At 36.7% G+C, this 25,791-nt stretch overlaps 2 protein-coding genes across 4 annotated transcripts in view; both read right to left on the bottom strand.

Annotated features, from left to right (window-relative positions):
• Window positions 1-25,791, bottom strand: part of LOC100973589 (olfactory receptor 13C9) — a 133,575-nt gene that overhangs the window by 34,944 nt on the left and 72,840 nt on the right. The gene's annotated exons all lie outside the window — the stretch shown is intronic.
• LOC100977747 (olfactory receptor 13C7-like) lies at window positions 5,342-11,149 on the bottom strand. The gene has a single exon (XM_003809253.3). It carries the CDS (start codon window positions 7,619-7,621, stop codon window positions 6,659-6,661), a length of 963 nt encoding a protein of 320 aa, XP_003809301.1. The 5' UTR covers window positions 7,622-11,149; the 3' UTR covers window positions 5,342-6,658.

The following is a 25,791-nucleotide window of genomic DNA, read 5'->3' as shown; positions in this document are numbered from 1 at the left end:
AAATAAAATCGCCACCTGGTAGATATCTGTACTACTGTGTTCATTGAAGCATTATTCACAATAGTCAAGATACAGAAACAGCCTAAATGCCCACTGATGGGTAAAGAAAATGTGATGTCTATCCACAATGAAATATTATTCAGCCTTTTAAAAAGAGAGAGAGAGAGAGATTCTGTCATTTGCCACAACATGGATGGACCTGAAGGACATTACAGTAAGCCAGACATAGAAAAATATTGCAGGATCTTATTCATTTGTGGAATTTTTTTTTTGAAAGAAAGGTCATATACACAGAGATGGAGAATGGAACATTGGTAACCACAGGTGGGAGGAGATGGGATGGAAAAGAATTGGGGAGATGTAGATCAAAGGATACAAAATAGCAGATATGTAAGATGAGCAAGTCTAGACCTACAATGTGAGTACTGAAGTTAATAAAATTCATTGTATTGGGGTTTTTTGTTTAAATAAGTAGATTGTAGCTGTTCTTGTCACACAAAATAGTAACTATGCAAGATGGTTTATTAATCAGCTTCACTATAGTAACCATTTACCATCTATATATATCCCAAAACATCATATTGTAAACCTCAAACCCCAAAAAAAATTATTTTAAAAAAAGAGTAAGATTTATTTAGATTTTTAAATTCCCAAACAAAAATGTCAAATGCTTTGGCAGAGGAGGGGAAAAGCAGCTAATCTTTAAGCCTAAAAAAGAGAAAAGGAAGTAAAAGAATTTAATAAAATACACTAAAGAGGTCATTAGGTCTGAGTAAAGCAAATATTCACATCAATATTTATCTCTAATATTAAGTTAAAGAGAAAATATATTAGTTGACTAAAGTCTACTTGGAGAATATTGGCAATTCTCTCTGTTTCAAAAGCAATATATGATCTTATTCATAATGTTTTTCTTGCATAACAATTTCCACTTGGAATGACTTTTGAGTTGTAATATATGGTGATGTTTCTTAAGATAGCATCACCCCTCTAATTGTATATTCCTGTCCCAATTCTGCACTATAAACTCAGATTGTAAGAGTAAATTTTTAATTAATTTTATATATACGGTGGTGATTTCTAGAACACGGTCAACACACCTTGGAAAATAAAAGTTGTTTTTTGTTTATTTTTGGTTTTGCCACAGATGAAATTCAATTTGTAGCACACATGAAAAGACTGATTCAAAATCCAAATTCAGAATCACCCAGCACTTTGGGAGGCCAAGACAGGAGGATGGCTTGAGCTCAAGAGTTGGCTGACTGCCCGCGGAACATAGCAAGACCTCATCTTTACATTAAAAAAAAAAAAAAGAAAAGAAAAAAAAACTGAAAATTAGCCTGGGCAAGGTGACATGTACCTGTGGTACTAGCTACTCAGAAGGCCGAATTGGGGGTTTGAGGGGAAGATTGATTAAGCCCAGGAATTCCAGGCTGCAATGAGATATGATCACACCATTGCATTCCAGCCTGAGAGACAGAGCAAGACCCTGTCTCTAAAATTCAGAACCAAAATTGCAATTCTCCTTCAGAGAAATATCAGCATCATTAATAGGCAAAATAACCTTTTTTATAATAATTTTTTAAGAATGTCTCACAGTTCCTCTTGTCCTCCTGAAATACTTCCTTGTATTTAATTTATTCCTCAAACTGACTCAAATTAATATAGGAAATATAGACAAACAACAGACTTAAACGGTGGCTGCAATTTATGACCTGTGTGACTTTTATATAAAGCCTAAATTTTCTTATCCACCTTACAGAGCCATCTGGAGCTAATCCCACAATGCAGAGAAAATATCATATCCAGAATTGAATCCCCAGCCCCTAACATGCATGTACACAGTGCTGAATACATGAGAGCAGTAATCAACATAAAAATGAAGGCAACAAACATATTACATTATTTATAGGCATTACTTAATGAAAACAATTTTTAAAAGACAATTTACATATGACAGCTAGTACACCACATGGTATATGTAACGCATTAATTAAGTAATATTGCCTAATCCATCCATTGTTTTTCTCATTTGCTCTCTGATTCTTGAAATTAAGGACATTAAGCAAGGATTCTGGTGTCTGTATCTGAATGAGGCAATGAGAGACAATTATTTGTTGCACTTGCCACCAGCATTAACTAATGAATAAGAACTTAAAAGATAATATGTAAATTACCTAATTACCTAACACATTTTATGGTAATATTATGCATTATTTAAATATGACTTCTCATCTCCCCCCTTATCTTTCTCATTTGTCCTCTGAGTTCTGGAAATAAAGTAGTTAATCATAAATTCCTGAGTGGTTTGAATAAGGCACAGAGAGGAGGGAGCATTAGCAGGAAGTGATCAAAGAGGACTGCTAAAGGAGATGAACTCTGAGGGTCAGTTTTCATTTTGCCTGCTCAAGGAAGGAATGGGCTACAGGTGAACTAAGGGTGGAGAGACTAAAAGGCTAGATTTTTATTTAGAGGATGAAAATAAAATATAACGAGACCCTCCCATGAGCCATCTGCTTTCACATAATGCCTCATTTAACCTTTAATGGGCTAATAAAACACTCAAATCTATTTAATTATTCCATGCTATTTAACACTTATGATATGCTCACCTCTGGCCTCAGGGGGATTTCAAATTTTTTATTCATTGTCTCATATTCTCCATTGGAAATTTCAGTCTACTTTGATTTTGAGGTGTATTAGGAAATCATATAGGTCGGATCAGCATGGAAGCCAACACAGAGAAAGAGGGAGGTACACTCTAGTCATAAAATGTAAAGGGGAGGACTTCCGATTTCTGTTGCTGTCACTTTGGCTGAATAAGCTCCTATCAGACTCAAGCACCTCAGAAATGACAACTATAAACTCTCTGCAAAATTTTTTAAGAGTATCACTTAGAAGAAGTAACATTTTGGTGTGAGTTTCACATTTGTATGGCTATAGACTGACTAGGGACAGCATAGGTTTGGAAATTCTGATAATAAAATGGCTCTTTATGGACAAACCAGCAGAATTCTGGAGAAACAGCCACCATAAAGTAAGGGAGGAATTCCAGAAAGCAGAGTCCCAGCAGAGGAAACATCAAATTCTGTGTAAAAACTTGCCCCAGTTCTCTGACTGACCCTTGCACCATAAAGGCACAATCCAGCTAAATACCAATATATATATATACAGGGATCCCTTGGTATCTATGAGGGATGGATTCCAGGACTCCCATGGATACCCAAATCCATGGATGTTCAAGTTCCTTATATAAAATGGCAAAGTATTTGCACAGAATCCACACTCATTTTCTCATATACTTTGAATCATCTCTAGGTTACTTATAATACCTACTACTACGTAAATGCTATGTAAATACCTGTTAAGCTGTATTTTTAATTCATATTATATTGTTATTTCTATTGGCTTTTGCCTGAATATTTTTGATCCAAATTTGTTGAATCCAAGTTATGTGAAACCCATAAGCATGGAGGGCTGACTGTAAAAACATAAATATAGATATACAGATAGAGATAGAGATCTTGAACAGAGATGTGTATTGGTAACAAAAAGATCAAGTTTGTAGTTGGAGTCCAACCTGATTGCCCCTAAAGCAAAAACATCAAAACCATTTAGAGGAATGTAATGGTATTGAGAGCCTCCACAATATTGTTCTATGACAACCAGGTTTGCCTGTCATATGGGTAACAGACCAATGCACCGAAACAGTGGGAGTTGCAGCAGAGAAAGAGTATAATGATTGTATGGTAGCCAAATAAGAAAGTGGAAAGGAACTTTAAATCCACCTCACCAAGGAGTTTTGGCCTAGAATTTTTAGGGAATTTTGGCAAATAGGGGGCTGAGGAGCTAATTGCTTAGGGTGTGTGGAATGCAATCTTTAATAAAGATGTAAAAACTACATTTTGGGACTGAATTACTTCCTCAGAGAGGGTCTTCAGACTGGCTGGCATCGATGGACCCATTGGAATGCAGGATCTGGAAAATATCTCAAAATGGAAAACTTAACATTTCTTAACATTAAAGATGTTATCTACAGAAGTTAGGACCTTACGGCAGGGGCTATGTGACTTTTAAGTAGTAATCAGCTGTACAGAAGTGGGCTATAGAGCAGTCTGGTTAATGCTTTGCTATGTTTCTACTTAAAGCTTATGCTTTTGTTAAACCTAGCAATTTAGTTTTATCAATTTTATTAGGATGGCTTCAATATGACATTCACAATGTCTAGGATACTATGTTTTTCTCTAATAAGGGCAGGAATATGTGTGGATCCTAAATCTGTGTAATGCTCTCATTCATGTTATTTTGTTGTTTCTTCACTGTTTCCTCGATTAAAGTAAAAATTTTAAACCAAAGGGCCAGGAAAGTTATTTGAGAAATTCAAGTCTATTTGCAAACAGTCAAGAATAGAATGGAAACTCTAAGAAATTGGATAGGTACTCAGTACCCTGAAGCCTATAAAAAATAAGACAAGGTAAGTGCTAGAGGCTGATGAAGGAATGTAAAACAGGCCTGACTGAGGATTTATCGGCAAGAGATTTACAACTTTATTATCCCCAGTGCAAAAGTGAGCTTTCTAAAGCACCAACCCAAAAACATCAGTTTCTTTCTTATAACTGTTTGTAGATTCTGTTGTCACTGCAGTGATTTAAAAACTTCCTCACAACAGAATACTCATTTTCCAAATAAAATATTATGTGGAACCTCAGGGAATATAAAACAGACAAAAGTAGGGACAGGTAGGAGGTTGGAGGTATCATAGATCTGACTTCTCAGAATTTGCTCATGTATGTGGTAGCCCTGATTCAGCCTCCTGGACTCCAGAGAACAGAGGATCATCACCTCAAACCTATAGAGGTATTGACTTAGATTAGCATCTGAAGCCCTGAGAGTTTGGCTCCAAACTACCTTTCCAGTCTTCTCTGTCACTGCCCCAACAGTAAAACCCAAGTTCCAACCATTCCAAACTCTTAGTAGTATTCCACATCTTGGCACTGTTTCATCTGTCTAGAAAATTCTTGCTTACAATACCAGTAGGAGAACTGCTCTTCCTAGTTTATCCAAGCAGAAGTGCCTTTCCCTTCCTGGGACTTCCCCTTCAAGGGATTTACATATATTCTTCTATAAAAGCATTTAACATACTGCATTGTAATTGTGACCCACCTAAGTCTGTGACCCACTTAAGTTACCCTCATCCTATGGCCAGTCTCAGCATGGTGATACTGCAAAAGAAACTGAATCCATAACCGAATGTCTTAAAGAACGTTGTACATATTTATTGAGATTATCAAGACACACTGAGGTAAGGTCACATAAAACCAGCATCAAAGCTTTCCCAAAATCCCATGTAGCTAATTTTTCCTTTTCCTCTAATCCTATTTTTGCTGTATCAATGTAAATATCTTCCCTTCTATCTTTAAAATCTCCAGTATGCACTGGGTTCTTTCTCACTATGTTATTTCTTTTCTAGAGATGGTTCAAGCCCTTTCATATGACAATCAGCTTATTTAAATTATTAAAAATCCAACCATTATTCTGCTCAGTCCAACAAAGACCCAACAAAGAGTCCAGCTTAGAAGGTAGGAGAGAAGGAAAAGCCATAAATAAGTATTCTTTAATATTTTTGTCTCCAATGTATGCGTCAATCTGTATTCCACAAGACTGTGCTCCCTAACCATGTCTTCATTTTCATTTCCAGATTGTCTTATATTTTTTATATCACCAATACTTAGCACAATGCCTGAGACAAAAATAGGTATTCAGTAAATACTGGTTGCTTGAATAAGTAAATGAGTAATAAATGACTGAATGAATGAATGGAATGCTCAAATTCCACAGGAAATTCATGTAATTGCAAAAATACCTAATTCTTACAACAGTAAACCCATTATCACTGCGTTCTCAGAGAACTATGCTATAAAGTTATGTAGAAATAAAGTAAATTTTTTGAATCATTTAACAGTAATGTTTTTCACTCAAAGACATCATTGCTCATCTATTGAAACACAAGGCAGGCCATATTTCCCCATCATCTGGGTTATCTGCACAAAGTCTCACATTGCCTTAGACACCTCTGCACAAAAGATGGCTTGCCAGTTTGCAGCCACAAGGAAATCATCCCTAGGAAAAATAGCTTCATTTTTCCATTTCTCCCTCTATTACATATATACAGGCTAGGTACCTAATACCTTACAGTGTTCCCCCTTTACTTCTACATGATCAAATCTACTTCATTCTGAATTATTAACTGTTGAAATCATATAGCATTCTGATTTTTAGCAAGACACTTTCTACTTGATCTTCCCAAGGATGGTGTAGATAGGGGATAAAAGATTAAGTTGGTAAAATGGTACTTTCTCTTAGATTATAGAATTTACCATTCAATGAATAAACTAAACTCTGTTAGCCATGAGAAGGAAGGTGGTTTGGATGAGAATCCTTTTACCCATAAGTTTCTGTCCTTTTCCTTAACTCTGTCATGAAGAGAAAAGGTAACTCAGTCCTGGATTTCCCTCTTTCTTTTAAATATTAGGAAAAGAAAAATGAGAATTTCGGGAATTCGTGGAATCATCAACCCTCATATTTATTTTGGAACCTCCGGGTAAGAGCTAGCCCTACATTCAGAGTAAAATACTTTTAAAAATAAATAAAGAAGCATTTAAATTCCTTCCAAGAAGCATTTTTGACACAGTATACTCTTCACAGCTGCCTTCACGTCTTTGTTCCTCAAACTATAGATGAGAGGATTAAGCATAGGTGTCACCACTCCATAGAACAGGGAGATGATTTTGTCTGTGACTTGTTCTTTGTCTGCACCAGAAGAGTCTTTAGCCTTGGGCTTTGCATACATGAAAAGGATGGTTCCGTAGAATATAATCACCACTGTTAGGTGGGCAGAGCAGGTGGAGAAGGCTTTGTGCCTTCCTTCTGCAGAAGGAATTCTCAGGATGGTGGAGAGAATAAAACCATATGTAACAAAAATAAAAAGTACTGGCCCTACAAGAAAAATCATACTAGCAACAACCATGCTAATAATATTTATGGAGATATTAGCACAGGCCAATTTTAAGACAGCCAAGATTTCACAAGTAAAATGATTAATGACGTTATCTCCACAGAAAGGAAGCCGCATTGCAAGGGAGGTTTGCAACACAGAATTGGTGCCCCCTCCAATCCAGGACCCAGCAGCCATGGACATGTATGAAGCCTTGCTCATGATGATAGGGTATCGTAGAGGGTTACAGATGGCCACATAGCGGTCGAACGCCATCATACTTAGAAGGACACACTCTGTTGCTCCCATAGCAAAAGAGAGAAACATTTGCACTCCACACCCAGAGAAGGAAATAGTTTTCTTTGACGTTAAGAAGCTGCTGAGAAATAGTGGAATAGATGAACTAGTGTAGCAGATGTCCAAGAATGATAAGTTACTGAGGAAAAAGTACATGGGGGTGTGCAAGTGGGTGTCATAAACACTCACAATGATGATGACTCCATTTCCCAACAGGATCACCAAATACATACATAGGACCAGCACAAAGTAAATGGCCTCTAGCTCTGGGTAGCCAGAAAGCCCCAGCAGGACAAACTCTGTCACGAAAGACTGATTAGAGTTTCCCATGCTAATATTTTCTTTCACCAACAGGAAGTCTGTAGTGGCTGGAATGTGTGTGGATCTTTTACAGCAGTGTCTGTAAGAATCATTTGCATTCTTGAATGGCTTCCCTATGGGTAATAAAGACCTGTGATTGGATATATAAATAGCACAAGAATATGTTACGACCCTCTAAGTTAAGATCAGTTAGACGTTCAGACTTCATGAAGGAGTCCCCAGCTCTCAAAAAGAATATTCTTGTTAAAGAATAGATTAAAAACACATGCAACTGAGTTAGAATTATGAATCTCATTTGCATTATAAATTTAAATTATTTTAATACAATGTTACCATATTTTGACCAAATAATCCAGAACAAATAGAAAATGTATGAAATATTACTAGCCAGCAGATATCTGACCATTTTAACCAACATTATTATCTGTAACCAAACATTTTTCTTCACACTATGTTATACCTAACAAAATTGCTGTTCTTCAGTTACTAAAACAAAGTTATATGTGAAAGTTCTGCTTCAATGGTAATTTAATCTTAATTGCAGAAGAGTCTTGTGGGCTAAAAGAATAAATAGAAAAGACATTTTTAGGAAAAAGGACTTTTGGTTATTCCTAATTTAGGACAAATATGAATACCTGAACTATCCTCCTAAGAATATTGACTAGAGAAGAAGTATTACTTATAAAATAGTAAAGGAAAAAATTGAGATAAAATTATTCTTGTTTGTCTTTTTCAATACAGATTAGGAAATCTTTCTAGGTCACCCTATTGTTCTGCCTGATATACACGATGGACAAAAAGTTGACCTCAGAAAAACTCTAGTGTACATTTCTCAATCTATAATCAAACCATAAATAAATGTATAAATTAAAGAATTTCAGTAACGAGGGATTTGCTTTTTTACCTCTAAGTATGAGAAAATACATATTGCCTTCTTCCTGCATAGAAGTCAGCTTCCTCTGCTCGAACAGCTGTTCTGCTGATCTTCCTCTCACTGCATATTTGGAAATACCCATGATAATGAGAGGTAGGTCACTCAAAAAGCTCTTAAACATAGCAATTTGCTATAATTATTTGTATCCTTATTTGATGTAATATGGAGTATTTCTATATTTAAATGCCAAAAACAGAAGTCCTACTTTTTAAAATCAGATTGCTAGCCTCATAACTTCCATCTCAATAATCTCACAAAGATAACTAAAAGAACTATCTGCTTCTCAGTTCTCATTAAAATCAAGTAGCTGCCATTGCTATTGTAAAAGCCAATTAATCATTGGCAAAATAGAAACTAGTTCTAGTAATGATGAAAGCTGGGGCTCTTGGCAGTCTTTTCACTAGCAGAGGATTCTTCAAAAGACCAGCCAATGAAGCACCAAAGCAACTCAAAGTGTTTGCTGCTTTGAGGATGCTTCTAATCCCAAAAGTAATTTAAACCTCACAGTGTGGATTGGACAGAATTTTAAAACTTTCTAGTACTTTTGGGACGAAGTCCCTCAGAAGCAATTAAAACAAAATTGTTGATACAATTTAATTAAAGTTTAACTCATAAAACAGTAACAATTATTCTAGCTTTACATTCTCTGGGAAGAGCAAGTTGAGGAATGCTACCCAGGTAAAACAGCCAAGACATGGAAATTAGAATTCACTATATCTGATGGAGAGATGTAGCAGTAACCTGTGACGCTTAATGCAAAATGATGCTTTGTTCTTAATAAATGAATTGTTAATCACATTTATTTTGACCATTAATCCTGGAGTCTCAGAATCCATAAGCTTCATACTGGTCTCATTGGCCCCTCTAAACAGCCAAAATCACATGCACGGTCATTTTAGTTTTGTTCACTCATCCCCTCTGTTCAAATGTATATGCAATATCCCAACCTCATTCAACCTGTTCTTTAGTTATATCCACACTAGCATGGCACAACATGAGTCCGACCACGCAACAACTTCCATGAGTGAGCAAGCCTTATTTACCTTTTTTTTTTTTTTTTTTTTTTGAGACGGAATCTCACTCTGTCACCGAGGCTAGAGTGCAGTGGCACAATCTGGGCTCACTTCAAGCTCCGCCTCCTGGGTTCACACCATTCTCCTGCCTCAGCCTCCCTAGCAGCTGGAACTACAGGCGCCCGCCACCATGCCCGGCTAATTTTTTTGTATTTTTTGGTGGAGACAGGGTTTCACCGTGTTAGCCAGGATGGTCTCGATCTCCTGACCTCATGATCCGCCCGCCTCGGCCTCCCAAAGTGATGGGATTACAGGCATGAGCTACCGCACCTGGCCCTTACTTTACTTTTTAACAGGAAAAGAAATTCTGACTTGAAGTAATTCTTTATAACACTTACTATGACTATCTTTTGAAATGAATATCAACCCTTAAAGAATTCAGTTATTTTACACAGATATGACAAAATAATCTTTCAGCATAGAAACAAGTGGGATCACTATGTGTAGTGTTAGAAAGAAGGGAATAAAACTGGACAATGGTGCTCTTTTTTTGTCAGTGGACAATATTTTTAAAAAGTTATTGAGCAAGAGATGTAACATAATCCTGAAGAATGGGTAAACTACTTATGCCATGAAAAATTGGTATTATACGCTTCAACAAATCAAATTTGAAATAAAAAATTCTCAGAGTTGTTAACTTTATGCAAGGACATGTTCAGTGTACCGGTTCGTAAGGCAGATGTTGGGCATGTTTTCTCACTAATCAATACTCAACGGACAAAAGAATTAAACAGGTCAAATGTGACACTGTAGAAGCTATACTATAATGTAAATGGAGGATAGATTGTAACTGCAAAACAACTTATAAGCAAACTCTGCAAAACAAAAAAATGTCAAGGAGAGCCAAATCATTATAGAAATATAATTAACAAGGTATGTAATATAGATGCTTATATTTATTTAATTTTTTTTTTGAGACAGGGTCTCATGCTGTCGCCCAAGCTGGAGTGCAATGGCACAACGACAGCTTACTGCAGCCTTGACCTCCCAGGCTCAAGTGCTCTTCCACCTCTCTTCTTCCCGAGTAGCTGGGACTACAGATGTGCCACCATATCCAGTTAATTTTTGTATTTTTTGTAGAGATGGGGTCTCACCATGTTTCTCAGGCTCATCTCGAACTCCTGGGCTCTAGTGATTCTCCTATTTCAGTCTCCCAAAGTGCTGGGATTATAAGTGTGAACCACCACACCCGATCAGATGCTTATAATTTATTACAAACAACAAATACATTTTTAATATAAGTATTATCAATGCAATATTTTTATTTTATCCCAGCATACATATGCAAGGAAATTAGAAATAATTCAAATTTAACTGTGTCATGTATTTTTATTTGCTAATCTGGTAACCCTAACTTACTGTGACCAAGACTCACATGGCATTCAGTCCAAGCCTGATTGCCCCAACCAGCATCACTGTCAGTTCCAACCACTTGCAGGCATTGGAGAGAGTATGAGACCCAGATCTCTGGGCATTACTACTCATAATAATACTGTCAGACAGTACTATTTTCAGAACTTTCAAATGAGAAACAGAGAATATTCAGTCTTTGTCTGTTTGGGTTGCTATAACAAAATACCAAAGACTGAGTGATTTATAAACAGCAGAAATTTATTTCTCACATCTCACAGTTCTGGAGGCTGAGAAGCCCAAGATCAAGGTACCAGCAGATTCAGTATCTAAATAGGGACCATTCCTCATAGACATCTGTTTCCAATGGAGCCTCACATGAAGGAAGGGTTGAGGAATTTTCTGGGATGTCTATTCTAAGGGCAGTATTCCTATTCATGAAGGCTATACCCTCATGACCTAATCCCTTTCCAAAGGCCTCACTTCCTAATACCATCACCCGGGAATTAGGGTTTCAACATATGAATGGGAGGGGGGACATAAACATTCATTCAGTCAATTGCACAGTGTATTTTGCTAAGCCATTCTAGTGGATACAAGATTATAACATTATTTGTTGTCTCAAATGTACCTAGCCACCACTTAAATATCACCTACAGCTGCAACCCTCCATCCCTCTCCATAATAGTAAGAAAAAACAATTAAGATGAACTTATAGGTTCTCATGATGAAGTACTGCTCTTCAATATTTCCAAGCCCTAGTCTATCATATCATCTTCTCTCTGATTTTATTCAATGCAGTAAACATTAACTGAAGCCTCCCTTGTTCCAGGAACTATGTGCCTGCTTCGGCCTTAGATCTCATGAATTACACTAATTCCCTGCCAGATACTATAGCCTATTATAAGAATGGCAAGCCAGTGTCTAGGGTCTCACTATCTTGGGTCAGCTTCCCAAATGCCACCTGTCTATACTCCAAGCAGAACACTCTCTGAATTCTTTCTTCATATTGCTCTGCCTTATGCTGTACTCACATATCAATCCATGCTTTTCCTTTAAGTGACTGGCATAGGCTGCTTGAATTTCCTGTCAAACTCCTAGGTATATGGTATTCAAATGCCTTCTTGTCCCTCAGGAAGCTGCTATACCTGTCAATTTCATTTTGTCTAAAGACAAACTAATAATATATGAATAATTAAGTACCTGGTACAAGCCTCTTCTTTTCCCTAAAATAGCTTACTTCACTAAACTATGACTATATTTTATCTAAATTGTGAATAAAAATTTTATTTCATGTTATGCTTAGAAAATTTTGTTTCAAAACCTTGAAGTTAGATAAGGGTAATGTTGTTTTGGTTTTTTTTCTGGTTTTTTTATTTGCTTGTTTGTTGTATTTGAGACAGGGTCTCGCTCTGTCACAGAGGCTGGAGTAGAGTGGCTCAATCTCAGCTCCCTGCAACCTACACCTCCCAGGCTCTATTGATCCCCTCACCTCAGCCTCCCAACTAGCTGGGACTACAGACATGTGCCACCACGCCCAGCTAATTTTTTATATTTTTTGTAGAGACGTGGTTTTGCCATGTTGCCTCAGCCTCCCGAAGTGCTGAGATTATAGGCATGAGCCACTGTGCCCAGTGGTAATGTTTTCTTACATTTTTAATGAATGAGCACAGAACCTCATCTATCTCCTCAAACTAAAGTTTATCAAAATAGTTAATATTAGCTATAATGCAGCTACATCATGATCAGTATATTTACTCTGTCAATCAAGAGAGTCTCTGTCACAGCCTCATTATCATTCTCTTTCTTGCTTGTATCCTGTCTGTTTCCTAACAGGTGGGTTTTGTCCAGATTGGAAGGATAGTAAAAGGCAGCAAGTAAATACCAATTAGTCCGTGATATAAGGAAAAGAACAAGGACATAAAATTGGAATCGGTTAACTAGAATTCAGGTGGGTTATTCCCAAAGCCACATAGTGGAAAGATCAGGGTTGTGATTAGAAAAACATAGAACTACAGATTAATAAATATTGTTGAGCTAGCCAGATACAGAGGAATGGGAAAGACAACAATGGACAACGTAACTTAACTCAGTTGAAAAACAAGTTTCAGTGTAAGTCCTGTTTCTTAATAACTTTTTAATCTAATTAATCAATCATTCAATAAACAAGTCTTTTGCTAGTTTGCTCTTCCTAGAAACTAGAAATATATTATTTAAAAAATAATAAAGCATTAATTATTAGAAATAATAAAATCATATCAAGCATCTTCTTGGACCATTGTGGAATGAAATTAGAAGTCAATATCAAAAGGAACTCTGGAAACTGCACAAGTATGGCAGCACGCAGTGGCTAGTGCCTATAATCCCAGCACTTTGGGAGGCCAAGGTGGGTGGATCACCTGAGGTCAGGAGTTCAAGACCAGCCTGGCCAACATGGTGAAACCCCATCTCTACTAAAAAAAATACAAAATTAGCCAGGCATGATGGCATGTGCCTGTAATCCCAGCTCCTGCTGGGGCAGGAGAATCGTCTGAACCTGGGAGACGGAGGTTCCAGTGAGCCGAGTTCGCATCATTACACTCTAGCCTGGGCAAAAAAAGTGAAACTCCACCTCAAAAAAAAAAAAAAACTGCACAAGTATATGGAAACTGAGCAACTTCCTTCTGAATTACTTTCAGGTAAACAACAAAATTAAGGCAGAAATCAAAAAATTTTTTTAAACATATGAAAATAGAGACAGCACATACCAAAATCTCTGGGATATAGCATAAGCAGAGTTAAAAGGAAAGTTTATAGTGGTATAAACCTACATCGAGCAGATAGAAATATTTCAAATTAACAGCCTAACTCTGCACCTAAAAGAACTAGATAAACAAGAACAAACTAATCCTAAAGCTAGCCGAAGAAAAGCAATAACTAAAATCAGAGCAGAGCTAAATGAAATTGTGACCAAGAGTACCATACGAAAGATCAACAAAATTAAAATTTCGTTCTTTGAAAGGATAAACAAAGTTGATAGGCCACTAGCTAAGTTAACCGAAGAAAAAAAGAGACAAAATTCCAATAAGCGCAATCAAAAATGAGAAAGGTGACATTACATTGAATACCACAGAATTAACAAAAGATCCTCAGAAACTACTATGAACATCTCCCTGTGCACAAACTAGAAAACTAAGAGGAAATGGATACATTCCTGGAAACATACAACCTCCCAAGACTGAACCAGGAAGAAATTAAAATCCTGAACAGACCAATAAGAAGTTATGAAACTGAATCAGTAATAAAAAATCTACCAAACCAAAAATAGCCCAGCACCAGATGGATTCACAGCCAAATTCTACCAGATGAACAAAAATGAGCTGGTTCCAATTTTACTAAAACTTTTCAAAAAAATTGAGGATACCTCCCTGACTCATTCCATGAAACCAGTATCATCCTGATATGAAAATGTGCAAAGGACAGAACAACAACAACAAATTACAGGCCAATATCTCTGATGAACATAGATGCAAAAATCCTCAACAAAATACTAGCAAACTGAATCCAGCAGCACATCAATAAGATAATTCACCATCATCAAATGGGTTTCATTTCAGAGATGCAAGGATGGTGCAACCTACACAAATCAATAAATGTGATTCACCATTTAAACAGAATTAAACACAAAATCCACATAATCATCTCAATAGATGCAGAAAAAGCATTCAATAAAACTCAACAGCGCTTCATGATAAACACCCTCAACAAACTAGGCATCAAAGGAACATACCTCAAAATAATAAGAGCCATATATGACAAACCCACAGCCAACATCATTTCTCTGGTGAGGACTGCGCCTAAGAACTAGAACAAAATAAGGATGCCCACTCTCACCATTCCTATTCAATGTAGTACTGGAAGTCCTAGCCAGAGAAATCAGGCAAGAGAAAGAAATAAAATGTACCCAGAGGTAAAAGAAAAAAAAAGAAAGAAAATATATCCAAATATGAAAGAAGGTCAAATGACCTCTGTTCACTGATAAAATGACACTGTACCTAGAAAACCCTGAAGATTCCTCCCAAAAACTCTTAGACATGAAAAACAATTTCAGCAAAGTTTCAGGATACAAAATCCATGCACAAAAAATTGATTTCCTTTTTATACACTAACAACACTCAAGCTGAGAACAAAATCAAAACTCAATTTTATTTATAATTGCCACACAAAAAATTAAATACCTAGTAATATATTTAACCAAGGAGTGAAAGACCTCTACAAGGAGAACTACAAAACACTGGTGAAAGAAACTGTAGATGACACAAACACATGGGAAAATATCCCATGCTCATGGATAGGAAGAATCAATATCATTAATTAACTGTATTGCCCAAAGCAATATACAGATTCAATGCAATTTCTATCAAATTACCAATGTCATTTTTCACAGAATTAGACAAAACAATTCTAAAACTCATGTAGAACCTAAAAAGAGCCCAAATAGCCAAAGCAATCCTAAGCAAAAAAGAAAACCTGGAGGCATCACATTATCCAACTTTATACTATAAGGCTAGAATAATCAAAATAGTATGGTACTGATACTAAAATAGACACACAGACCAATGGAACAGAATAAAGAACTCATAAATAAAGTCATACACCCACAACCAATTGATCTTCAATAACATTGATAAAAATAAACCAGGGAGAAAGCAAACCCTATTCAATAAATGGTGCTGGGAAAACTGGCTAGCCATATGCAGAAGAATAAAACTGGATCCCTACCTCTCACCATATACAAAAATTAACTCCAGATCTATTAAAAATTTAAATGTACTACTGAAAACTGTGAAAATTCTAGAAGAAAACCTAGGGGAAAAACTCTCTTGGACATTTGCCTAGGCAAATAATTTTTGTTTAGCACCTCAAAAGTAAATGCAACAAAAACATAAATAGACAAATAGGGCATAATTAAACTAAATAACTTCTTCACAGCCGAAGAAACAATCAACAGAGTAAACAGAAAACCTACAGAATGGGAGATATTTGCAAACTATGCATTTGATAAAGGACTAGTAACTAGAATCTATAAGGAACTTAAGCAAATCAATAAGAAAAAAATTTTTTTCATGAGCAAAGGACATGAACAGACATTTCACAAAAGAAGTTATACAAGTGGCCAACAAACACAGGAAAAAAAAATCAACATCACTAATCATCAGAAAAATACATATTAAAACCACAATAAGATACCATCTCACATCAGTCAGAATGGCTATTATTAAAAGGTCAAAATATAAGAGATGTTGGTGAGGATGCAGAGAAAAGGGAACATAAATTAGTTCAACCCCTATGGAAAACAGATGGTGATTTTTCAACGAACTAAAAATGGAACTACCATTCAACTCAGCAATCCAGTTGTATCAAAAAGACACTTGCACTCATATGTATATCACTGCACTATTTACAATAGCAAATTCATGGAATCAAGTGTCTGTTAACAGTCAATTGGATACAGAAAATGTGCCACATATACACCATGGAAAAGAATGAAAGCCATAAAAAAGAATACAAGCATGTCCTTCACAGAAACATTGATGGAACTGAAGACCACTGTCCTAAGTGAAATAACTCAGAAGCAGAAAATCAAATACCACATGTTCTCACTTATTAAGTGGGAGCTAAACAATGGGTATACATGGACATAAAGATGGGAAAAACAGACACTGGGGACTCCAAAAGGGGGAAGGATGGGAAGGGATGATGGTTAAAAAACTACCTATTGGGTACTATGTTCACTATGTGGGTGATGGGTTCACTAGAAGCCCCAAACCCCAACAATACACAATATACCCACAAAATAAACCTGCACATGTACCCCTGAATTGGTAATAAAATATTTTAAAGAGAAAAATAAAATAACATAAAAAATAATAAGACACTCAGGAGCTATAAAAAACAACTATTATGAAATAAACTTTTTTTTTTTTTTTTTTTTTTTTTTTGAGATGGAGTCTCGCTTTGTCGCCCAGGCTGGAGTGCAGTGGCGCAATCTTGGCTCACTGCAAGCTCCGCCTGCCAGGTTCACGCCATTCTCCTGCCTCAGCCTCCGGAGTAGCTGGGACTACAGGCCCCCACCGCCACGCCGGGCTAATTTTTTTTTTGTATTTTTAGTAGAGACGGGTTTTCACCGTGTTAGCCAGGATGGTCTCCATCTCCTGACCTCGTGATCCGCCCGCCTCGGCCTCCCAAAGGGCTGGGATTACAGGCGTGAGCCACCGCGCTCGGCGGAAATAAACTTTAAGGTACGTTTTTTTCAACAAACAGAGTACCACAAGTGGTCTCAAAGTCTTCTGTATTCAGGTGTTACCCCTTCCTTTAGTAGCCCAATTGTGATAATCTAGCCTTTATTTTTCATGAATGCACATAGTTTATACTCCTTGCAAAATATTGCTTAGGACTTTTATATTTTCCTAGTTGTTGGTTATTTTTTTCTCCAGCCTGATTGATATTCCGTGCTTCTCTCTCATTTTTCTCTGAAAATCTTATAATTACTTTCTCATCTTATTTATTAATAAGTTCTTTACAGTCCATTTTGCTGCACAAAGAGTATATACAAGTACCTTTAAAAACATTTACAGGTCAGGCACAGTGGCTCACGCCTGCAATCCCAGCAATTTGGGAGGCCGAGGCGGGCGGATCACCTGAGGTCAGGAGTTCAAGAGCAGCCTGGCCAACATGGTGAAACCCCGTCTCTACCAAAAAATACAAAAAATTAGCTGGGAGTGGTGGTGGGCGCCTGTAATCCTAGCTACTCGGGTGGCTGAGGCAGGAGAATCGCTTGAACCCGGAAGACGAGTTTGCAGTGAGCCGAGATCGCGCCATTGCACTCCATCCTGGGCAACAAGAACGAAACTCCGTGTAAAAAAAAACAAATTTACATACATTCCAGGGACTGTCGTTTTTAACACACTGCTTGGCCTGAAAATAAGATAAAGTAATGCCGTAAAGATTTTAATACTGAATATCACTGCTGCTAATATCTACTAGACATGCTACCTCACAAGGGCCTCTCAACGCCATTTCCCTCTTCAGTTCCTGGCCAGCCACCGTGTTGCTGAGTCCTCTTCGTTTCCTCCTTTTACAAGCATTGGGGTTAACCCAATAAAAATATATAGGTACATAACTTCAAAGTATTTATCTTTAAAAGTATGGCTCTTTCCAGAAGAGTGAGTCTACCCTCTAAATGGATGGCAGTTTCTACTCTTAGAACTATAGGGAAAAAAAGTGCATATCCTCTATCACGCCAGTGATTTAGAAATACTAGAATCCAGCACCTTTTCACATGTATTTGTTATCCGCTTCAGGAATAACAGATATGTCATAAGAAAAAGATCCTTGAAACATCTTTACCTATCCAGTGAAATGTTTGGTGGTAAAAGAAAATCTCTTTAGACAAACCTTCAGAACATATTATCAATCAATGCGTACTGCCTTGCTATTATCAACCAAAGCATATCGTCTCCAAAAATAATAATTTTGACTCCAATTATTTGTTATATTTCACATGCATTTACTGGATGCCAATACCATTTTTTTCTAAGATAGAGAAGTTTCTAACTTACCAAATAATGTTTAAAGCTAAATTAACACAACAATCAAGTCTCGTAGAACTAAAAACATCTAATTCACCACCTGATGCGTAAATATCTTCCAAAACATCCCTAACAGGCTGTTATCTATCTTTCTTGCACACCTCTAATAATGGGAAGCTCATCTCTTCTGAGGGAATCTAGTTATTACTGTCAAAAACTGCTTATATGAATCCAAAATCTGTTCTTTTGTGTGTATATTTTCTACTTTTTGTTTTTAGTTGTATTCTTTGAAACAATTACCACTTGAGTTTATTTTTAGAACTAAAATTAGAATTTCAGTCTGTATTTTAGACTTATAATTAGCAAAGGTCATTTCATTCATTCATTGAACAAATATATAAGAGCCTACACTCTTCTAGGTAATGGTAAACAATGTGAACATTGGTGTTTGAGATGGAATCTGAATCCAGATCTTTTTTTATTCTAAAAGCCATCCCTTATTTTTTGTTTTCTGCTACTATCCAGATTCTTTTCAACTTGGAGATTACAGTAATCTATTTGCTTTCACAGAATCTAAACTTTTTTAATTCTATAGAGTCTGCTACCTTTTCCAAATTAATCTTCCTAATTCATGGTGTTCATCAACACCACAATTCAAAAACTTACCTTGGCTTTCCAACTAAGACATGAACACTTTGACCTGATACTAATGTCTCCCCACAAAACAACTACCACCTAAAATTCCAGATTATCTCCTAGGGCAATCTCATTCACTCTATGGTTTCAATGCATCATCAATAAACTGGTGAATCCAAATCTATAGGCCTCATCCCAGATTTCTCTCCTGGGCATTTTATGGTAGCATCTTATCTAAATGCAGTAAGTAAAACACATGTCTTTCACTCACCATGTTAACTTACACTACATTATCTTCCTGCTACTTTCCTATTATGAAAAGAAATGTTACCCCCTGTTCTTTTGATGATTTCCAAAATGCCTAAACTGAACTGCAAAGTTGTCTGAGATCTAGATCCTAAATAACTCTTTAGCCTCATATTTCACAAAATTTCACCTCTCCCAACTGTTCTTTATCCCATGTTCAACCAAAATGGAGCTTCTTTTAATTTTTAGAATATACCACCTTCCCCCACCACCCCCCTCTTCTCTGTCTAGAAAAGAAAGAGCAAATGGAGAATTTTTGAGGGACAAAGAATAGCATAGCATATGCAGAGGGTAGGGAACTCTTCCTTTTCTTGCTTAATTGCTATTATCCTTCTCCCAGAATCTCCTGAAGATGTCATTCCTGATCCCTAGTCTGAGTTAGGCAACCCTCCTGTGTGCCCTGATAACATCCTATATCTCCCTTAATACAGCACTTATCACACATTATTGCAATCACGTGTTTAATTATCTGTGCCTGGCCAAACAGCAAGCACCTTAAGAATAAGCACCATCTTGCTCTTGTTAATCATTGTGATTACAGAATTAAGGCCAGTACCTGGCATATTTTTAACCACTCAGAATGCAAGTATTATATTGTTGACTTCCCTTGCAATTCCTAACTGATTAATGGCACCACCAAATCTAAACTATCAAAACTTATAAAGTTGGACTCCTAGACATCTTTCACATCTGTTAACTACCCTCCAGCTATTCTTAGTACTATTTCCACATTATGCCTCCATTTGATTACTGCAAGGTACTCCCAGTTGGCCTTTCTACCTTCATTTTCAACACCATCGCTAGCACCTCAGTCTATTCTCCACAATTTTGTCTGTGTTATCTTTCCAAAAAATCAATCTGATCATGGTAAGCCTCTGTCAAATAAAAGCTGCATGATTTTGGGCCCATTACTTAAGCCTCAATTTTCTTAATCTGTTAATAATATTTTAAGATAAAAATGTGCAACTAAAGAAGCTAATAGGGGATCAACTGAATATCCAAAAAGAAAAAATTTAATCTTGGCCCCTACTTTATACACAAAAATCAAATCAAGATTGATTACAGATTTAGATATGAAAAATGGAACAATACATCTTTTAGAATAATATGTAGAAGTATTCTTTTAGAAGAATATATAGAAGAATAACCACAAAGAAAAGATTGTGAATTGGTCTAATTATATTTAAATTAATAACTTCTATTCATTAGATGTCATCATTAAGAACATAAACAGAAAGGAAAAATATTTTTTAAATAAATATTTTTAACAAAGGATTCATATAAATAAGATATGAAAAATCATTTAAAATCCATTTTAAAAAGACAACCTAGTAGAAGAATGGACCAAAAAAAAGTGAATGTACATTTCATCAAATAAGGATATTTGAATATGCAATGAATGTATGAAAAATGCTTAACTTCAGGGAAATAAAAAATAAAATAATATGCTACCACTCCCACCACAACAGCTAAAATGAAAAACAGAGATAATACCAAGTGTTTCCAAAGATGTAAAGCAACTTAAGTTCTTACATACTGCTGGTGGGAGTTTAAATTGGTACCAATACTTTATAGAACTGGAGATGTGTATGAAGCTAAGTATTTGCATACCCTATAACTCAGAATTCTTTCTAAACTATATATTCAATAGAGTGATTATATACAAATTTACACCAAAGATGCATATAAGTATGTTAATAAAAGCACTATTCATACCTTATACAAACACTAGAAAAATATAAATGTTTATCACAAGTAGAATAATGGAATATTTAGCATGGAGAATGAAGAAGGTGCAACTTCAAGCAATATAATATTGGTTAAAGGTATACATAATACATGATATTTGAAACAAATAAAATCAATATGCAGTCTTAAAATAGTATATATCTATTAACTCTGAGGAGCTTTGGGGGTGCTTTCTCTGTTTTCCATGATCTGAGATGTGTTCCATTAAACCATTCAACATGCTATAGCACTTATAAATTGAGCATTTTCAACAAATAACTAGATAGAGAACCCACTAAATACAGAACCCAATGCATTGCCTAAGACTTTAATGATGTCTTTCATGATTAACAGTATTATTAGTGTTATTATTACATGCTTACAAAGCTGAAATTTCCATGGCTCATTCTCAAAAACGAAACAGTCAAGCAATCAAAATAATTTTCAACCGCTACTTAACTTTCTTAAAAACCATGGAAGGAATCCAAATATTTCCTACCACAGTAACACTGATAAGAATTACTTTTTCTTTTATCCACTGGCATCATATCCCCCAGATGTTTTGGAGCATCTCTCCATTTTCCAGCTTTGCTTTTTTTTTTTTTTTTTCCCTCCCTCTCTCTTGCTTTCATTTCATATGATAGTATTCTTTTGATGTCAATATCTTTTATCAGGTAAAATAAGATCTCTCTTCCTTGGACCAGGAGTTCAGGGGATGGTAAGTTTTAAAACAAAGGAAAAAACAGACTTTAAGTATTGAGGCTCATGTCAGTGAGCTAGGATATATATTGATTGTATCTCACATTTTTAATTCTTTTGAAGATTATAAAGATCAATAACCGGAAGCTCCTGCTCTTTTAATAGATGGATTTTGAGAAGAGTTGAACATTAATATTCCCAAATCAAGGGTTTTTTCTGTCACACTGTCGCTAAACTCAAATGTCACCTCTTCTGTGAAGCCTTTACTAAACCCTCCAGGAAAAAATCACTTCTCCTACTTCAGTGTTTCTATATGCTTCTTTGAGCCTCTTTTATAATTTGTATTATATATTGTATACTATTTATTCAGAGGGATGTAGTTGAAAGCACACATTTTAGAAATCAGGAAGAGATGGATAAAAATCCCAACTCTGTAGTTCACCAGGAACATAAAATTTAAAGACGTAAAGTGGAGTCCTCAGGAAATAGATGTTCATTATAGTTCTTTGTTGAATGAATGAAGGCATGATTGCCTTTCACACATTGAAGCTAAGCAAGCTTAGTTACCATTACTGGAATAAGCCTTGCCAATCACTGCTGCCTCTGCATCTTTGTTCATGCCATTGTCTTTATCTAAAATCAAAATCTCTCTAATCTATCACAATCCAAGACCCTCCTCAAAAGCCTCCTCTGCCTTGAAGCTCCTACTTATCATTTTAACTAAATTGCATTTGTTTAGCAATCTTTCATAATATTTATAATACGAAGATTTATTTTCTATTTGTGTGTTGTTTGTACATCCTGCTTTATTGAAAGGTCATTAGAAGTAGAGTTACTGGTCTTTGTAATCTCCACAATTAACACGTTGATAATTTGGACCAGTGCAATTTGTGTATTCAACTTTTTTTTTTTCTTTCTTTTCTTTTTTTTTTTTTTTTATTATACTTTAAGTTTTAGGGTACATGTATTCAACTTTTTTAAACAGGCATTTTTCTTTTGAAGGTTGTGTCTTGTATGATGTTACAGGGAATACACACAACTAGCAATAAGCCCAGTTGAGACAGCATTCTCTTCAACAGTGTTTCAGGCCAGGTGTGGTGGCTCACAACTGTAATCCCAGCACTTTGGGAGGCCAACACAGGCAGATCACTTGATGTCAGGAGTTTGAGCCTAGCCTGGCCAACATGGTGAAACCCCATCTCTACTAAAAACACATAAAAGGCCAGGTGCGGTGGCTCACACCTGTGGTCCCAGCACTTTGGGAGGCCGAGGCAGGTGGATCAGAAGGTCAGGAGATCGAGACCATCCTGGCCAACATGGTGAAACCCTGTCTCTACTAAAAATAAAAAAATTAGCCAGGCGTGGTGGTGGGTGCCTGTAGTCCCAGCTACTTGGGAGGCTGAGGCAGAAGAATCACTTGAACCTGGGAGTCAGAGGTTGCAGTGAGCTGAGATCACACTACTGCACTCCAGCCTGGTGACAGAGCGAAACTCAGTCACAAACAAACAAAAAGCACACACACAAAAATTAGCTGGGTGTGGTGGCGTGTGCCTGTAGTCCCAGCTACTAGGGAGGCTGAGGCATAAGAATTGCTTGAAACCAGGAGGCGGAGGTTGCAGTGAGCCAATATTGCCTACTGCATTCCAGCCTGGGTGACACAGCGAGACTCTGTCAATTAAAACAAAAATGTGTTTCAGTGTTGTTTACCTGGTTTTGTCTCACCTGGGTGTAACAACCGTGACTATAATAGGTCAGGCAGAGTCTTTCTAATTGAATTAAACACAGATAAGAATCCCAGAGCTACTTTCTTAAGGTCATTATTTAACAAGAAGAAATATTCATCTATAAACCAGTAATTCCTACATATGTATCTCCATTCCTGACTTCCCTAACATCCAGATTCATATATTCAACTTCCTACTACACATTTCCACTTAGATAATAAGTGTATCAAGATAATGAGTTCAATACAGAACTGTTGATTCTCTCTATCCTCATTTGGTTTCATCTTCCCTACCTCAGGAAATGTAAAACCACTTATACAAATCCAATGCACCAGAAAATTCTGTCAGTTTGACTCAAAATTTATACTGAACCTGAATACTTCAGTTGCTACCACTCTAGTCCAAGCTATTGTTATCACATCTACACTACTGAAATGGCTTTCAAAGTCATCTCCTCGCTTTCATTCTTGTTCTGCTACAAGTCATTCTCCAGTAGCTAGGGTGGTTTTTTTGTTTGTTTGTTTGTTTTGTTTTGTTTTGTTTTGAGACAGAGTCTCGCGGTGTTGCCCGGGCTAGAGTGCAGTGGCGTAAACTCGGCTCACTGCAACCTTGGCCTCCCAAGTTCAAGCAATTCTCCTTGCCTCAGCCTCCCAAGTAGCTAGGATTACAGGCACTCACCACCACACCCGGCTAATTGTTTTTGTATTTTTAGTAGAGACCGGGTTTCACTATGTTGGCCAGGCTGGTCTCGAACTCCTGACCTCATGATCCGCCAGCCTCAGCCTCCCAAAGTGCTGGGATGACAGATGTGAGCCATCACGCCCGGCCGTGTTATTTTAAAAATGTAGACATATGATGTCAGGCATTTACTAAAAACCATCTTAATATTACCATTATATTTCGAATAAAATCCACTCCTTACCATGGCCTACAAGGGTCTACATAATCTGACCCAACCTATTTCCCCAGTGTCATCCATCTCCTACCTCCTTCCCATGCTTACCAGAGTCCACATCTGTTGTCTTCTTGCTGTTTCCCAGACATACCCAAGCCTTTGCCTTTGCTGTTGCCTCTACCTGGCACAGTCTTTCCTGGTCCCCCAGGTTTCTCTCTCATTTAACTCAAGTTTTGGTCAAGAACTTATCATACTTTGTTTTCCTTCATAGCGCTCACATTTCCCAAAATTGCATTATATATTCATTGTTTTACGAGTTTATTGTCTAACCTCTCCACAGGAATGTAAGCTCCACAAGGGTGAGGACTGTTTCTTTTTTTTCTTTTTCCTTTTTTTTTTTTTTTTGAGACGGAGTCTTGCTCTGTCACCCAGGCTGGAGTGCAGTGGCACGATCTCAGCTCACTGCAACCTCCGCCTCCTGGGTTCAAGTGATTCTCCTGCCTCAGCCTCCCAAGTAGCTGGGACTACAGGCACGCGCCACCATGCCCAGTATTTTTAGTAGAGACAGGGTTTCACCATGTTGGTCAGGATGGTCTCGATTTTTTGACCTTGTGATCTACCCACCTCAGCCTCCCAAAGTGCTGAAATTTCAGGTATGAGCCACCACGCTCAGCTAACTTTTTCTTATTAGTTATTGTTAAGTAATGTTAAACAAATATTATGTACTCTATAAATATTTGTTGAAGAATGAGCACACACATTGCAGGACAGCCCTATAACCTGTACACTTTGGAATATATATATTGCAAAATATATTTGTGTGTATATATATGCACACACATTCTGGCATTCACTATAAGTTTCTGCTTTTTTTCTGATTTGATTACTGATAGGAACCCTAAGCTGGTAATTAAAGGAGTATTCATTATACATTTTTAGTCTACTTACCTTTCCTCCAGGTTTCACTGATCTTTTTCTTTTTATATAAGCTGCTTGTTACATTTTGTATGTGCTAGACTTGGCTACTCTTGGTTTTAGGGCTCTGATTTATTTCACTTTAAAGGTAAGTTTAGAATGTCTTGCAAAATGCTGGCTACTTATTACTCAGTGCTCTCTCACTCTTGCTCTCTCTCTCCCCACTGCAATAAAGCTCTTTTTATCCCCCAAATCTAAATGCTTGGACTCCTGTCAGTGTACTTGCAATAATTCATAGGTTTTTTTGTTCTGTGTCTTGCGGTTGGAAATCTGGCAAGCTCTGAACTT

The sequence above is a fragment of the Pan paniscus genome, chromosome 11 (assembly GCF_029289425.2).
Source record: "Pan paniscus chromosome 11, NHGRI_mPanPan1-v2.0_pri, whole genome shotgun sequence".
NCBI lineage: Eukaryota > Metazoa > Chordata > Mammalia > Primates > Hominidae > Pan > Pan paniscus.
This window is presented reverse-complemented; position numbering and strand designations above follow the sequence as displayed.